Raw genomic sequence first — 13,214 nt, 5'->3', positions numbered from 1 at the left:
GACTGGTCGGTGGTTTAAAACTCTTCCTTATTAATTTTTTTAAGTTTTTAATTTTTCTGTACCACGAAGAGCGAAATAAAACCCCTCAACCCATCTGTGGAGTTTTAAATAATAATAATAATAATAATAAAAACAGTTAGACTCTGGGCTTCTCCTCAACCTTTGCTTTTAGGTGATATTTCTTTATATTTAGTGAAGTTAAATCTTCTATGATGATATAATTGTTGTTATTTTGGGATGTAAAGCTAACTGCTACGGAAACGGAACGAAAAACGGCCTGAATTAACTAAACAACCGTTAAGATCTAATTTCTGAATCTTTTTATTTCCTGGATTTTTTATTTTATTTTAATCACCATCGTCTTTGTCGCTGTTGTCCTTGTTTTTGTCGTTTTTGTTGTTATTGTTGTTTTTGTCGTTGTTTTTTTGTTGTTATTTTTGTTATTGTCGTTTTTGTCGCTGTTTTTTGTTGTTATTGTTGTTTTTGTCGCTGTTTTTTGTTGTTATTGTTGTTATTGTCGTTTTTGTTATTGTTGTTTTTTTGTTGTTATTGTTTTTGTCGTTTTTGTCGCTGTTTTTTGTTGTTATTGTTGTTATTTTCGTTTTTGTCGTTTTTTGTTGTTATTGTTGTTTTTGTCGTTTTTGTCGTTGTTTTTTGTTGTTATTGTTGTTATTTTTTGTTGTTATTGTCTTTTTTGTCGTTGTTTTTTGTTGTTATTGTTGTTTTTGTCGTTTTTGTCTCTGTTTTTTGTTGTTATTGTTGTTATTTTCGTTTTTGTCGTTGTTTTTTGTTGTTATTGTTGTTTTTGTCGCTGTTTTTTTTGTTGTTATTGTCGTTGTTTTTTGTTGTTATTGTTGTTATTGTCGTTTTTGTTATTGTTGTTGTTTTTTGTTGTTATTGTTGTTTTTGTCGTTGTTTTTTGTTGTTATTGTTGTTTTTGTCGTTTTTGTCGTTGTTTTTTGTTGTTATTGTTGTTTTTGTCGCTGTTTTTTGTTGTTATTGTCGTTGTTTTTTGTTGTTATTGTTGTTTTTGTCGTTTTTGTCGTTGTTTTTTGTTGTTATTGTTGTTTTTGTCGCTGTTTTTTGTTGTTATTGTCGTTGTTTTTTGTTGTTATTGTTGTTTTTGTCGTTTTTGTCGTTGTTTTTTGTTGTTATTGTTGTTTTTGTCGTTTTTGTCGTTGTTTTTTGTTGTTATTGTTGTTATTTTTTTGTTGTTATTGTCTTTTTTGTCGTTGTTTTTTGTTGTTATTGTTGTTTTTGTCGTTTTTGTCGTTGTTTTTTGTTGTTATTGTTGTTTTTGTCGTTTTTGTCGTTGTTTTTTGTTGTTATTGTTGTTATTTTTTTGTTGTTATTGTCTTTTTTGTCGTTGTTTTTTGTTGTTATTGTTGTTTTTGTCGTTTTTGTCGTTGTTTTTTGTTGTTATTGTTGTTATTTTTTTGTTGTTATTGTCTTTTTTGTCGTTGTTTTTTGTTGTTATTGTTGTTTTTGTCGCTGTTTTTTGTTGTTATTGTTGTTTTTGTCGTTTTTGTCTCTGTTTTTTGTTGTTATTGTCGTTATTTTCGTTTTTGTCGCTGCTGCCGTTGCCGTGCTTTGATTTTGAAATGACGGCTCATCCGTTTCCTGCTGACTTCCGCCAGCTTGCCGCCGGACTTTCTGGGTCCCGGCTCAGCATCCAGCCTCAGACCGGACCGGGTCCCCGCCAGCTCTTCACCGAGCCTCCACTCCGCCGACACCGGGACGGAAGCAGGTCTCTGCCGGAGGAGGATGAACCCTCAGTGCGCCCGCTGCGGGAAGATCGTCTACCCGACGGAGAAAGTCAGCTGCCTGGACAAGGTGAGCCGGACACACCGGGACCTGCCGGACATTTTTCACAGAGACGCCTCAGAGGGGGAATTCATTCAGCCACTGAAACTGTAAATGTGGAAAATGAAGCAGATGGAAGCAGATGGATGAGATGTGATTGGAATGCTGTTTGATTTGGCGGACTGTTGTCATTTAACAGAAGAAAGTGTGATGGTGCTGTTGAATCTTAGTTTCCTGCTGTCATTCAGAAAATCAGCCTTAATTTAGAGTCCTGGCTGATTAATCTGATTAATCTGATTAAGTTGCATCATTTTGCGTTCCTCCCAAAGAGAAAGAAGCCGTAAACACGAAATGTGTTTTAGAGGCATCGTGAAGGAGACACAAACATCTTTGCTTTTTTATTTCAGAAAGTGAGTTAAGTTTTGTGTTTGCATGGTAACAGCTCGGTAAGTCTGTTGCATAATGGAGATAAATTATTAATTTTTCCTCAGCAGTCTCATGCAGCCTCTGTCTGTCCTGGAAGGCATCAGATGACACAACAGCATGTAGGCGCAGAAATCCCACCATCCAGCTTCGTCGTTCAGTTTGTGCAGCAGGTTCACCTTCTGTCCTGTAAACGCCGACGTGACGGAATAAAAGAGCTGAAACAGTCGGAGAGGAGGAGGCAGCAAACACACAGAACCAATTTAACCGAAGTTTCCCGTTTTCATTCAGCGTTTTTAGCTGCTGTCCTCTATTCCAACTTTTTGTTGCCTTGTGGATTTTTGACGCACTGTGCTCTGTCATCACAGAGAGGCGCAGGATAAATATAGCATCATAACATCTCAAACACATAATTTAGTGCTGATTTTCTGTCTAAGGATTTGAGTAATCCTAATGCAGGACAGATGGAGGGCGATCTGAGCAGTCTTTCATCACAGTTCAGACTGAAGTGCGAAGCTTTTAGCCACATCTCATGTTGTTCAGTTGTCATGGAGATGGTTGCGTTTCCGTGGTTTGAAACCAGATTCCTGCTGCTGGACCCTGAAGGCCGGACGCAGCTGAGAGAGGGTCAAAGTCACTGAGCGGAATCAGTGGACAGAAAAAGGGGCTCAAATACAACCACACTGATGTCACGTGACAACAGCTAAACTGTCTCCATGACGACTGAGCATCACCATAAGCCAATGTGTAACTGTGTGTGTGTGTTTTTTGTCTTCAGAACTGGCACAAAGGATGTTTCCACTGCGAGGTTTGTAAGATGACGCTGAACATGAAGAACTACAAAGGCTACGACAAGAAGCCCTACTGCAACGCGTGAGTCCGCCGCTGTCTGATCTGTCATGACAACAACTGCAACGTGCTCCTTGTTTGTTGTGAGTGTCTGAGTGGAAGCACCGCCTGCCGGCTGCCTCGGCGTGTTCAGGGTGGTTTTGGTTGAGAGCCCAGCTCTGCTGCTGCTTCTGCTGCTTGTTGTGAAGCGGCCTGATGGACCACACTGCCACTCATTCCTCAGACCTGGCCAGGATGTACGTTGATGGGCGATCTGATGGGAAGGCTGTGGCTTTGACCTTTGACCTTGTTAGCATTAGTGAACAGTGGTCTTAATGGCATAGAGGAGTCAACGTGACCTTTGACCCTGTGAGGTTGAAAGGGTGTTTCCTCTGAGCTTGTGGAACACACCACCTTTGTCTCCACTCAGGTCGGCCCCCCCCGTAAACAAACAGAATGTAAATCCAGACCGGGTCTCTCACGCTGATAATAGTTCCAGCTGCGGCCGTGAAAAGTGTCCATGAATGCTGACGTTGTCGTTTGCACAGGGTAGGAATTCACAGGTTTGAGAACCGTAATCTGCTTTGTCCTCCTTGGAGCCACCTGAAAACAGTCAGTCAGGTTCACTGTGTGACTTCCTGTTTGTGTCTGTCGTAGGGTGTGTGATTGGACGCCCAGGCTTCTTTATTTTAGTGTTTGTGTCTGTTTGTGTTGTGTGTTTGTGTCTCACTGAGACAGCTTCACTGTCACTTTGGCTCCAGCTGTGAGCGTTTCAGGATTTTATGGTGGAGGTCGTGCTTCTTAAGAGCTGACCTGCAGCTTTGAGAGGAGAGCTAACACACACTTTAGTAAACAGACCAGCGAGGATACAAACCTCCACACACACACTCAGGTGAGTTTCAGTCTGTGTTGTATGACTGCCCTCTGTGACCCCAGATGACCTTTGACCTGTTAGCTGCTCCAAAGGTTTCCCAGACATCTTTCACCTTTTTTCCAGCTCAGATTGGTCCGTTTAGTTTTTTCTTACTCAGCATCATCTCAGTATTTTTACTCTTTCCTGCTCTGAAGGAGCTGATTCATTTTTACTTTACTTTGAAAAGGAAAATGATTTCTTGTTGCCTCCTGTAGAATGACTAACACTGGCTGTAAAAAGAAGTCAGGCTGTATTGAAGTCTATGGGAAAATGTCCCTCCTCCTCCCTGATGAGTTTATGGTCTGAAATACAACATGATGTTCATTTTTTAAATGATAATGAAGGGGAGGGTTGGGGGGTATCAGGGAATCAGCTTGCTGCTCGAGTGAGCAGTCCTTGTCTGGATTAGCCTCCTGGCCCAGACTGCAGTTCGATGGTTATATGAGGAAATTCAAAGATACCATAAGTTCCTCAGTAGAACAGAACCAAGCCGGAGCCTGTGTGAGATTTTCCTGCTTTAATTCATTTACCCATCCTGTTAATTAGCAATAATCAAAGCTGCTGATGTACTGCTACACTCTGGAGCTTTAACAGCTCCCTCCCTCCATCTCGCTCCACATCTGTGTGCAGACGAACGTTTGCTGACATGTTTTTTACACGTTAACAGCTTTTCTCCAGCTCCAACTATTGTGTTGTTTCGCACACTGCCCACATTACCCAGATGAGTCCGGTCTGAAGCTCGGAGGGAAGAAAGACTGATCCTCTGCTCCTTCACTGAGGCAGATCTGCAGCAGCTGTAGGTGTTGAGCCATGATGGAGGGACGGAGAGAGGAGGACGAGTGTCTCCTGTTTTACTGTAGATTGAGTCACAGAGGAAACACCAAAAGGTCCACAGCTCCAGTTGAAGGCTTGAGTTGTGTTAGCATTGTGTCTGTTGAGGAGAAGCTACTGTAAGTTTTAGCTCAGACTGTCCAGCTGAGGTTGACGGCTGTAGCAGGAAGAGAAAGGATTAAAAATCAGCTCTGGACCAACTGATGATTCACAAAGTTAGATTTCATTTTATCGGTGATAACTGTAACGTTAGCTCGCTGCTTGTTCATGTAGATGATCATAGATGTGTTTCTCAAACATTTGTGTCGCCGTTCTTTATTGTCACCTGGTCGATTTACACAGTAAGGATTGATGTGTGTTTAACGAAGTGGTCGTTTCGGTCTGACATCAGCTAACCAGTCCTTTAATCAATAATGAGAATGATGATGAAGGATGAGGTTTGTTGATGAGCAACCAATCCTCTTTGGTTATTAGATTTTTTTAGTTATGTGGATAAAAAACTAAATTCTCAGCAGTTGGAACTTTAAAGAGCAGCTCAGATTTGGATATCTGCAGACTGAAAAGTCAGTGCTGTAACTCCACAAACCAAAAGAGTCCATGTTCCAGAGGAACTGGGGGGGCTGAGAATAAATCAAACAAAGATGGTGGGCACAGCGTGTTGAGAGGAAGCTGCTGAAAAATACGACGCATAGAAACTTACGTAACCTTCCGTCTAATCTTTCATGATTGGAGCTGAGAGGCTGCTGAAAGGGAACGGGGGACAGGAGAGACACCGAGACAAAGACGAGGGGGAAATGCAGGTTCAACATGAAAACAAACAGAAGTGTGGAGGACTGGAGCGGCAGAAGGGGAAACAGTGGGCCAAGGGTTGAGTGAGCTCTATTGAAGGCCCAATGAGAGTGTCACGCATGAATGAGCGAAGAGAAAGACGGAGGACAGTGAGGGGACGTCATGGAGACAGTGTTTGTTGTTTTCTCATCTCATGCTCCGTCATGTCGGGAGGAAAAGGCCGAACGTTCGCTGCTCTCTTCCAGCTCTTCTCCTCTTTACTCCTTTTGTGCTGCTTTCTTCCATCCTCCTTCCCTCCCTCCCTTTCCTCCCTTATTTCCTTTATTAACCCCCCCTCCTGTCACTGTGATAGAGATGAACAGTTAAGGACACCACTGTGCCTTACTGTCCCCCGTCTCCTCCTTAATAAAGATATCGCAGTCCTTTATCAACCATTACAGTTTGCTGAGTGAGACTCTCGTCTCAATGAGCCAGAGACGAATGTCCTGTCCTCACAGCTCTCCTGTGAAACTGCAGAGACTTTTCAAATCCGAATCCCAAGTCTCCGACCTTCAGTCCTTAAGGTGGACAGGAAGGCTGACATGCAGAAACTGTGCCCTGATTCAGGGGCCAGATCCATCAGAAACTGAGTTTGAAGACCGATTGTGTCCCATTTAGGAGACCGGACTGAACAGCATCGGCTCCAATGGCTTCGTCCTTCGTTGTCCAACCAATCCCAAAGTTCACCACAGAGTGAACGGGAAAGATCGACGGCCAATTCTAAAGTGTAAGGTTCCTTAAAACGTCATGTTTTTCTGAATATCTGATGTACGACAATACGATGACAAACACAGAAAACGTTTCAGCTCGACCTTCAAGGCCTATGAAGTCTGTGTCCCTAAACTGGGAAACAACTATGAATCACCCTTTGATTCTCAGTACAGGTTAAATTCACGGAAACAGAAATAAGTGAAGTCTGTGCGAACCAGCTCATTCCTCAAATATGAAATCTGAAAAAGGAACGCGTCTAAAGAGGAAGATGAGATGATGATAGAGGAAAGCAGGTGAAAGGATCGGAGAGGTCCAGTGATTACAGACCCGACTGGATCCTGTTGAAATGATTTTGGGTAACTGAATAAAGGATCAGTTTGATTTATGATCTGTTAACATGTTTCTGTTTCTCTGAGGCTTCTGTCCTGAGCCGTACATCAGCCCGGCTGATAAGCACAGGCAGAATGAGCAGAAGTGATTTTTAGCATTAAATGCTGAAGGTGAACTGAAACACAAGTCGCAGAAACATGAACTGAAATATTTTTGGTCTCCATATTTTTCGCCTTTTCTGATCCTTTTTACATTCTGGATCAGGTTAGACCCTCCACTCTCTCTCTCTGCTGTGAATGCCTGGGGGCGTGCGGCTGCAGCAGTGTGTCTGATGTCAAACTGGGCCACCGGTTTCAGAGCAGGCTGTTTCTGAGCTGATGTAACAGAACTGATCAGCTGATCTGCTGCACAGTTTGTCGATCAATCCGTCAGCAGGAAATGAACAGATTAACTGGAACTCAGATCCTGAGAAGCTGGGATGGAAACGATCACTTTGTCGGTCAACACATTTAATTTGTTGATGATTTTAGAAAACTAGTCAGCAGTCACTAATGATTCATTCATACTGTTTGGTCTTTATGATTCCTCTGCAGAGATACGACTAACATTTATTATTTATTAGGAGATAGAATATAGTTTATTTCCTGGATCCTTACACCTTGAAAACTTTGAGATCTTTGGGTGAAGGTCTGTCTGTTCCAGCTGAAAACGGTTTTCATCATGTTAAGAAGAAATCAATGATTTGATGAATTGATGATTGATGATTTCATTTTTGTGATGCACTTTGAAACTCAGCTCTATGAATAAAGATTTTTATTACTTTTATTATGATCTCCAAACATAAAGTGAATGTCCTGACACATGAATGATCACAACACATGCCACATTAACACAAACACAAAGCAGAGTAACTGCTGTAACATGCAGAGAACACGTGCTTTGTAGTGGCAACAACAACACAACAATTACAACAACTACAGTGTACAGTAGATGCACCATGTTGTCTGTTGTGCTGCTGAAATGAGAGTGAGATTTATGGGAGTCAAGTCAGTCCAGCGCTCACACTGAGATTTTCATCAACACCTAAGCAGGAAGGTGGAGAGCAGCCAGACTGACCACAGACACACACACACACACACACACACACAGATGTCCTTCCTGCCCTCTCTTCCTCCTCTTCATCCTTATCGGCAGCCATGTTGCTGCACGTGTGAAGAAGCCAAACGTTGCCTGTCTGTGTTGTGTGTCAGGAAGCTGCTCCTTCTCTTTATAAGATGGAGAAAATCAGGTGTGGAAAATCTCTGTTCCACCTGCTGCCGTCTGTTTATTTTCCTTGTGTTTCCTTGTTTCCTTTCCTAAAACTGTGTTTCCTTCCCTCCTTGTGGCTCCGAGCTGGAGGCTTCACGATGATTTATATTTAACATTCAAAGATGGATTTTAGTGTAAGAGGCTGCAAATGTCCACAAACAAGATGAGCAAGTCCCAACGCATGGCAGCAACCATGAGGTGGCTTTTCTTTGGCACGCACACACCGACACACACACACACTTGTTTTTGGATGTGAATGCTCAGTTAAAGTTGTGTGCGTCACTGCTGCTGGGAGAGAGCGGACTGCCGTCGTTTGGTAAATGCCACAGCGACGTTATAGACAATGGTAAATCTAAATCTGTATCCACAACACACCCACTGACACACACACACACAAGCTAGTTTATTGTAAATCTGGTGTCTAAACTAAGCATTAACAGAAAGGCAGGATGTGTCCGAAAGCATTAATGGAAACTGCTTCAAGGACACTGTTTATTTGTGTGTTAGTGTACGTGGTTGTGTATGTGTTCCTTTTATTTTGGAAGTGGTTATATTTAGCTCATGTTGTAGATGACGGAGGAATGAAACACCGTAGTGTTTGTTAAGCAGCGTGTAATTAGTTTTTATCCAACAGTTTGTGGTCTGTTTGTGTATGTGTGTGTGTGTTTGTGTGAACCTGTTACATAAACACATTCAGTATTTCCAACTCATTAGTGCGTCGCTGTAGCTTTTAGCTTCCTCTGTGTGCTGCCGGTGTTCATCATCAGTGTTGAAGCTTATTCACATTCAACAGAAATGAATTCACAGGTAAATTAAAAAATGAAAAGAAAACGTGTTGGAGCTCAAGTCACGGTGCTTTCAGGTCATTCAGACAAACTCACCATGTTCACTGTTCCCTCTCTGCTTTTCAACATATTTCATATCTATTTGTGGATATTTTATTTCTAATTAATCTGAATTTATCTTCTTTTCTTCAGTTTCTCTTATCTTAAACTTCCTTTATTTGACCTCATTTCATCTTTTCATTGTGACTCGTATTTGTACTTATTTAGAGTCATCTTATTTATTTCGTCTTTGTCTAAATTGATCTTAATTTGTTTGAGAACAAAAGAAAAGCTGCATCGGTAGAGACGGTGTGATGTTTGAAAGGCGCCTCGTCACTCAGGACTTTTCGTTTTTATCATGAATCGGACAGTTTCCAGCCGCTGGACTCTGTTTGTCCTGTGGACTGCACACAGACTCAGTCATTGTCCCGAGCACAGTGTTACCTTGGCTAACTGTGTGTGTTGTGTTGGTAGAATATCACACAGAGCCGGTCTTTGTCTCTGGGGATTGGGTTGCACCCAAAGAACAAAGCATCCATGGTTGCCGGTAGCGACAGGAGCAGGTGAAGTGAAACTAAAGACTTAAACTAACACGAGCAGAAGTGAAACCTGGCTGGGAGTTGGAATAAAAAAAAAAAACCAAAAAAACAACAACACAAATATATTGTGTTGAGTTTTTGTGGTGTCTGAAAAGGGAACTAGACCTCAACTGGAAGTGTTTCACTCTGAGTCTCAGGAAAAGACAGTTAGGGTGAGGCTTCCAGAGGAAATAGGAAAACAGAGAAAGACTGAAGCAGAAGGAAGTTTGTTGACTTCCTCCAGTTTTATACCTGAACACGCTTGAAGTGGCACAGAAGAGGAGGCAGTTGTTTGTCTTTCACTTCCTGTATTCTTCTTTCATGTTGGCACTAACTGTCCGTCGGAGCTGCATTGCGAAACCTTCAGCTGGAGGAAGTTTGTTGGTGAATGCAGCCGTGTGAGTCTCAATTTGCAAAACAAAACAAGAAGCCACCAAAGTGTCCTGTTGTGTAGGCCTGAAAGTGTTGGTGGAAAAGCTGCTTCTGCCTCTTCCACCGCCGCCATGATGTTCATGATCAGAGCTGACAGATAAACACAGAAGCACACAGAAAAGGGGAGAGCTCACAGTGGGCCCTTTAAATTTATTCTATTTCATCTTTTCTTTAAATGCGTCTATCTCATCTTTATCTCATTTGATCCCTTCTTATCATAGTCGATAGAAGTAGAATGTGCAGCGGGAACTTGAATTAAAGTGTTCAGGTTGGACATAAGGACAAACATGGACTGTGGAGACAGACGGACAGAGAAACATGGTGATGACTGTTTATGAGCTTCTGCTAATTATCAGTTCAGAGACACAGACGTCATCATCATCATCACCGTCATCATAATAATTGTTGGGTGAAAGCAGAGATGGCGACGAAACATCCATTACAACAACTTCGGTTTTACATGTGAACACTAAACTGTAAGAGTGTGGTGTGTGTGTGTGTGTGTGTTTGTGTCATTGTTGTGTCAGCACACAACAGGTTACCCTCTGGGGTCAGAGAGAGAGAGAGGATGAGAGTGGGAGGAAGAGGAGTGACATCGGTGATTCACTCACACGAGCTGCTGTGGAAATCAAACCTTCCTGACGCCACTTTGAGGCCTCCAGTTTGTATTTTGTCTGTCAATCACCCAGTGACCACGCCCCCTAATCCGCCTGCTCCATCCTGAGGCCTTCAACTCTCAAAGTAAATTTAGCTGAATAATATTTTTGAGTTATTTTTTATTTGTTGGAGGACTTTCTGAGTCTTCTTGTTGTGACGGCCATTTGTGAGTTTGTTTTATTGAGTGTTTCGGTGTATTGTTCCTCCATCAGTTTCTTTTTGAGTTTTCATTTGAACCCTCCAAATGACTCATGTCTCTCCAGCTCTACCTTCTGTGTGTGCGCTTCACTTCTTCCCTTATTAAACATCCTTTTTCATGTCGTGTTTCTGTTTCGTGCACACACTCTAAATCGAAGTGAGCTTTCGAGATGAGTCAGCCAGTGAAGTGAGGCGACAGATCTGAATCTGATGCTACAAATCTTCAAGTCTGTCGACCATCCCATTTATTATTTCTCCACCACCAGCAGCTGATATTGTAAAAATATTTGATTTCATCCACAAAGTTGGCCTTTAAACCTTTAGACCTTTAAAGCGCACAGCTCTCTTCCTGCTCTAAAAACAGTTTGGAATGAAAAGTCCTCTCATGTCCCGTTTGGAGGTGTTGTGTAGGAGTGTGGGAGTGTTTCCTGCCTCCGTCTCCGATCAGCCCACGTTCTGCTGGAGCTTCTCCATTGTCCTTCATGCTGTGTGTTTTTATTTAGGGCACAAACAGAAAACAAATGTATATTTTACCTAAAGGTCAGGTGAGATAATGAGAGTTATGGGACGGTGTTGCTTTTTCATTTTGGACTTGTGAATGGGTCATTGTTTCTGCTAATGCCACGGACCTGCCGGGTCGTTAACTCAGGCGGTTATTCTCAGCGTGGAGGGCTTCTGACCTTCTTCAGGCTGCTGCTGTTATTGTTAAAGTGGATTGAACCCAGAGGGACCAAAATGTTATGAATGCTTCACAATAAGCTGTCGTCGCTCTCACAACGAGGTCACAACAACGCCTTTGTCTTCAACAAAATGTCACAACCAAGTGTCAACAACCAGGACGTCCCCGCCAGCCTCCTCCGTTAAAGACAGTCAAACGCCACGAACGAGAGGCATTCTGGGCAGGCCACGCCAAATGTCCCAAAGCAGGACCTGAATGAGGACGACCGAGCCGGGACGAAAAAATGTTGTGATTTGTCCACACACTTTGTTGCAGTCAGTCTATCACAGACTTTTGTGCGTTTGTGTTGATGAACATTTGATGAGGTTCGCCTCTGCTCCGTCTCTTCTCAGACATTATCCCAAGACATCGTTCACCATCGTGGCCGACACACCAGAGAACCTGAGACTGAGACAGCAGAGCGAGCTACAGAGCCAGGTGAAGACACACAGACACACACGGTCCAGAGTGGAAAAACAAACGCACAGAGGAGATGAGTCACAGACACACAAACTGATGGAAAGGGCAACACCACGTCTCTGCCATATGTCTTCATGCTGTGTGTGTGTGTGTCTACAACACAAAAGGACAGATGTCCACTCAGCAGTCTGCAGTAGGCAACGTGCTGTTTGTCATGCCATGTGTGTTTGTGTGCGTCTGTGCTTATCTCTGTTTTGTGTATGTTGTGTGTCTGTCTTTCTGCCTCTAACAATTAATCAAGTAGCTAATACTCACAGTATTTGCTACTTGATTAATTGTTAATTGTTTGTCATTCACAGAGAAAAAGATTCACTTTCTTCTGTTCATTCTTTCTTTCGTTTTGTTCTTCATCTTTATCTTGCACTTTCTCTTTCCTCCATCTTCAGTTCCGTCCTCCTCTCTGTGCTGTGACTGCTGGTTTTTAGAGTGTGTGTTCTGGTATTCTGCTCTCACAGCGATTATTTCTGTTTTCACCACAAAGCAGATTAAATCCCTGTTGAGCTAATATGACAAGCTAACAAGCTAAAGTACACACAGTTATGTAACGGCGGCTTCCTGTTTCCTCGGAGGTCAGACAGAAGTATCACCACATTAATATTCACCTTGTCTGAACATTTGTTTACTCTTCATCACATTTTTTGACTCTTCTTCTTTGAAAGTCAGTCCTGTTTTTATCATGACATCAAATAAAGTCTGAAACACAGATGAAAATTTCAGATGGATGACCGTGGGACTTTTATTTTGACACTTATTTTCCATGAAGTAAGTTTTCCTGTAAAGTAAAAGACATTAAACTGGAACATCTCATCGAAGAAGAAATAGTAGATACCAAAACCAGGATGTGTTCTGTAATGAACAGAAACCTTTCCCTGAACAGAGGTGAAGTTTGAGTCGTACCTGTGTTCAGCTGCTGTGGAGGAGAAATTATAGGATGTTTAAAGTTGAGTTCATTGTGTGTGCAGCTGATTGTCAAGCTGAGCTGTGTAAGCTGTGTAATTATTTCTGCTGTGTGGGTGCATTCAGTCAGATCCACCATCACGTCTGCAGACCTTCATGGTCCGGACTCCACCGGGACTTTTCTCCTCTTCTGCTTTTTAAACTCGCCTCTTTTCCTTCCTCTATTATTATTATTATTATGAAATGATGAATATTTATCTGAATACCTGCACAGGTTGACGTTTCAGCCTCTGATCTGCACTGAATGGTCCTTAATCCCGACCTTTGTCTCCTGCAGGTGAAGTACAAGAAGGATTTTGAGGAGAGTAAAGGTCGAGGGTTCAGCATCGTGTCCGACACTCCAGAGATGCAAAGACTCAGGAGGACTCAGGAGCAGATCAGTAACGTATGTACAC

The 13,214-nt window shown here is 42.4% G+C and overlaps 1 protein-coding gene across 1 annotated transcript in view; it reads left to right on the top strand.

The window, feature by feature from the left end:
• Positions 1–1,650: 1,650 nt before the first annotated feature.
• Positions 1,651–13,214, top strand: part of nebl (nebulette) — a 39,578-nt gene continuing 28,014 nt past the window's right edge. The window contains exons 1-4 of the mRNA XM_029529088.1: positions 1,651–1,833; positions 3,005–3,099; positions 11,736–11,820; positions 13,097–13,204. Coding sequence (XP_029384948.1) covers positions 1,765–1,833; positions 3,005–3,099; positions 11,736–11,820; positions 13,097–13,204 — 357 coding nt within the window. The 5' untranslated portion in view covers positions 1,651–1,764. The remainder of the gene's footprint in view (positions 1,834–3,004; positions 3,100–11,735; positions 11,821–13,096; positions 13,205–13,214) is intronic.

Source organism: Echeneis naucrates, chromosome 20, assembly GCF_900963305.1.
Source record: "Echeneis naucrates chromosome 20, fEcheNa1.1, whole genome shotgun sequence".
In the NCBI taxonomy this organism is placed as follows: domain Eukaryota; kingdom Metazoa; phylum Chordata; class Actinopteri; order Carangiformes; family Echeneidae; genus Echeneis; species Echeneis naucrates.
Note: the sequence above shows the minus strand (reverse complement) of the source record. Positions and strands in the feature narration are given on the sequence as shown.